General features: G+C 47.2%; 1 protein-coding gene across 1 annotated transcript in view; it reads right to left on the reverse strand.

The window, feature by feature from the left end:
* Nucleotides 1-1,584: 1,584 nt before the first annotated feature.
* Nucleotides 1,585-3,988, reverse strand: part of PRKCA (protein kinase C, alpha) — a 532,565-nt gene continuing 530,161 nt past the window's right edge. Inside the window, exon 17 of the mRNA XM_006833598.1 lies at nucleotides 1,585-2,254. Coding sequence (XP_006833661.1) covers nucleotides 2,090-2,254 — 165 coding nt within the window. The 3' untranslated portion in view covers nucleotides 1,585-2,089. The remainder of the gene's footprint in view (nucleotides 2,255-3,988) is intronic.

Here is a 3,988-nt window from a genome sequence, read left to right on the forward strand (position 1 = left end):
TACTTTGATTCTTTGTCTCCAGGGATCCTGCATTGGATGATGGTGCGCCATGTTGGTGGATTTTCTACCAGCTGTTCTACAATCATTTTCTCAAGAGGTATCGATGCCTCTGCCTAGGAGCTGACACTAGGCTTGTCTGACACTTGACCTCCTGGGGGCAGGGGAGTGGTGATGGTTTATGCTGGAGGAGACAGTGGGTCGCTCCAGAGGCAGCAAGAGAGACAACATGCTGGTGTCTCCACACATATCCATCAAAGGCAGTCTTCCCTTCTTTCCCACCCCCAGAGTCACAGTAACGAGGCTGAAGGGAAAAGCAAAACCGACAAAACCAACACAAAGGCAAAGTTCAGCCCGGGTGCTGGGGCAAGACCACATCTGCACAAAGACCCTAAGGTGTGCTGGAAACAAGAACTTCTCCAAGGTGGAAGAGGGCCGTGGGAATCAGAATAGAAGATTCTCTCAAACATAATCCTCTCAAAAGTCTTGTCTGCAGGTAGAATCAAATGTATGAATGTATAGTAAAAGCCTGGTTGAGTCCTGTCAAGTAGCCATTCATTTCTGAGATTTGATCTATGTTAAAAAAAATTAATATATCTGATATAGTGCCAATGTGCAGGGTTATGCATGGTGGGGGTGTGGGGCACGGGGGCAGGCAAACACAGCAGCAAAGAATTAACCTAAAACTTAATCAAAAAAGCAGATTAGAAACAAGAACCGTCACAAGTATAGCACAGGTGTGTCTTATAAAATTATTATAATACTCTCTTTATACTTGATACGATTATATCAATAATATAGATTCACTTGTTATTAAGGTTTATTATAAACATGCAAAATGCATTGCATGATGCATTTGCAGAACATTAAAGCCCTTCTAGCAATAGAACACTTGCGAGTAGATGTGCATCCAGGTTCCCTGGTCTGTCATTCAACATGGACTGGACACGGGAAACAGAACCATGTGGCTCGTCATCCCTACTGGACGCCAAGGGCTGGAGAAGCAACCCGTGGGGACGGAGGCGAGAGTCAACAGTTTGATTAAGTTACTGTACATGGTACTCGCATAAACGACACTGCGGCCTATTAAATAAATAAGTACAAAAGGAGATGGGGGCGGGACGTACACTTCAGCGTCGGATGAAGGATAACAACGCAGGTAGCAAAATGTTGTGGTGTATGGGACTGGTTAGCAACACTCTTGGGTAGTGGCATCGTTACAGATGGCACCCTGGGTAACAGAATAATCTCCCGGAGATTATAATGAACAGACTGACACACTGGTTTATCCTGGATCTGATATGATTTCAACATGCTCATTTAGAAAAGTCCTTAGAAGATTTGGCCTCTTAAAAAAAAAGAAATGCAAGAATCAAGCTAGTTATCAACCAAGCAGGGGACAAAATGACAGAATTGCTGAATGTGGATCTGAAGTTTTCTTTCTTTTTTTTTTTTTTTTTTTTAAAAAAAACACAGCTAACCGCTGAGCTGGGTTTGGGTAATGGCGTGTCTAATGTAGGACTAGCATGCTAGTTCTGACTCACCAGTGGAGCTAGATGGCCCCTCCCCTCTGGGGAGCGGGGATCATTCCCACTGATGCAGAGAACAGAAGCAGCAGGTGTTTTGAACCCTCCACCCCAACCCCAATTCCTCTTTGTGCACTCTCTGGGATCCCCATTCTTTCATTCCAAAGGCTTATTAGGTGGAAATGCTTCCAGCCCCAGGGCTATAACATCTGTGGCAGGGGAATCCCAAAGATAAAAACAGACAGAAGCTACAGAAAATAGATCAAATCGTACCTTCAAAAAATAGGCAAGAGTTTGTTTACTTTCTAGAAGGGTTAACCTACAGCCAGTTAGGACGTCTCTAAAATTAGACTTGCACTTGGACTTCATCCTCCACTACAATAATGCTCCTTGGTTGTAAGAGAGGCCCTGAACAATTCAGACTAATAACCCTATAATTTTAAGGCCTCCATCTGGAACAAGAAAAAGGCCACGGCCTTAAAATTCTAGGGTTAAGGATCATTTTGTTTCCCACTGCTTGTGGGGCTGGGGGTTAGGGAGAGGCGTTCGTTCTGGTGGGAGGAGTTTCATACGGCGCTCTGTAAGATGGGGTGTACAAACTGGGGGTTGACATACGAGAACCCTTCAAAATCAGACTGGTCTATGTTAGCGATGACCAGCTGGTCAGGCGGCGTTAAGACGGGCTGCCCTCGTGTGAAGAACTTGTCGAAGTTTTCTGCTCCCTTGCCACACTGTGGAGAAAAGAGACAAAAGGAGGAACGTCCAGTCAATAACACAAACCATGGGGTGCAGCTATCTGAGAGCTCTTTGGGGGGAAGGGAACTTGCAGGCCTACTTGGTTCCAAAGCCAGGCAGAGCACACAGTAACAGAGCTGTAGTCAATAGAAAACCTTTCAATACTCACGGAACTGAGGCCCCCGGTGGAGACGCACAGTGGGTAGTAAGGTGGCAAGGAATAAACATCCGCTCAGGGAGTCCATGCCCCGACACGTGGCCAGCAGGCCTGGCTCCATGTGGAAGAGGCCAGTATGCTGCTTAAGACTACACAGAGAGCATGACCCCTCGTACCTGGTTCTTTGCCACAATATTTGCAGTAAATTGAAAGCTCTGCTATCTTTATATTCCAGTGGGAATATTCTAGAAACCCTGGCCTCCAACTTACTCTTCAATCAAGTAAGGAATGAGCATGGAGGCATGGTTGGGCAATTCCGGCCTGGGCCCACCTGGAATTCAAACATGTCTAGGTCTATCTGGTCAGCTGGTACTCAGGAGCTCACTTGCAGGGTGGCCTAGGGCTTAGGGAGGTTGGCACTGGTACCTTGGGGACACTGGGGAGGCCAGTAAGGTCTCCAGGTCCACAAGGACACTCAAATGTCGATGGAGGCCGCAGGTGGCACCTCCCAGCTCTCTGAAGTCTGGATTTACAGACTTACAGCAGCTTGAGTAGCATTTGGGAGGCCAGGCCTGGATTAAGGACAGTTCTGTCCTCGTCCCTTCACTTTTCCCAGCCACCCTGAAAGGTTGTAGCATGCTGGAGTCCTTGGGATGAGAGGGGTATACTGCACCAGGGAATGCTGGGAGTATCACTGATGGCATCGTTAACTATTGTCAGCATGTTGCAAGTTAGTACCCTTTTACCACAGGAAGGAGACGTGGTGATACAATGATGACGTGCTTGACTGTAAAGCCAAAGGTTGGTGGTTGGAACCCAGGACAAAAGACCTGGTGATCTACTTCTGTACAGATGACAATTGGGGAAACCCCATGGGGCCCTTCTACCCTGACTGTAGGGTTGCTATGAGTTGGAATCAATTCCACTGGCCCACAACCAGAGGGGTAACATGAATGAATTCTGAGTTAGCAGAAGTCTTAAACTAACAAGGCATTCCTGGATTTTACACAGGGGATACTGCCAGGTAAACTGTGAAGTGGGGTGCACTGAATCTCCTCAACTGTAAAACGGGAGACTAATCCTCCCACCCTCCTTGGCTGTTGTGAAGGCTCAGTGAGTTTCACAAGGCGAGAGCTCAGTGCACGTTGCTGTTCTTGATATGAGCCCAGTGTCCTCCGAGGAACTGTCCTTTCCCACACCCCTAGTCACAGCCCCTTCTTATCTTCCACAGGCTTTCCGGGAGAATTGGGTTCCACCCTCAGGTAATCCAATAGCACTTGCTTCTGAGCATCTGCTGGTGTGGAAAGCAAGTCATCAGTTCAAAGTCAGGTCTTTGTTGGTGAACAGCTTTCCTTCCTGAGGTGATTTTCATTTTAATCAGCAACTTCCCAGGCCCTGGTGTGGCACTGTAGGATAAGTACCGGACTGCTAACTGAGCTAAGGAGCTCTGGTAGCATAGTGGTTACGGATCATGGTCAGCAGTTCGAAACTACCAGCTGTTCTGTGGGAGAAAGATGAGGCTTTCTGCTCCCGTAAAGATTTACAGCCTTGGAAACCCTGTACAGGGTCACTA

Source organism: Chrysochloris asiatica, unplaced genomic scaffold (genome assembly GCF_000296735.1).
Source record: "Chrysochloris asiatica unplaced genomic scaffold, ChrAsi1.0 scaffold00007, whole genome shotgun sequence".
Taxonomy (NCBI): domain Eukaryota; kingdom Metazoa; phylum Chordata; class Mammalia; order Afrosoricida; family Chrysochloridae; genus Chrysochloris; species Chrysochloris asiatica.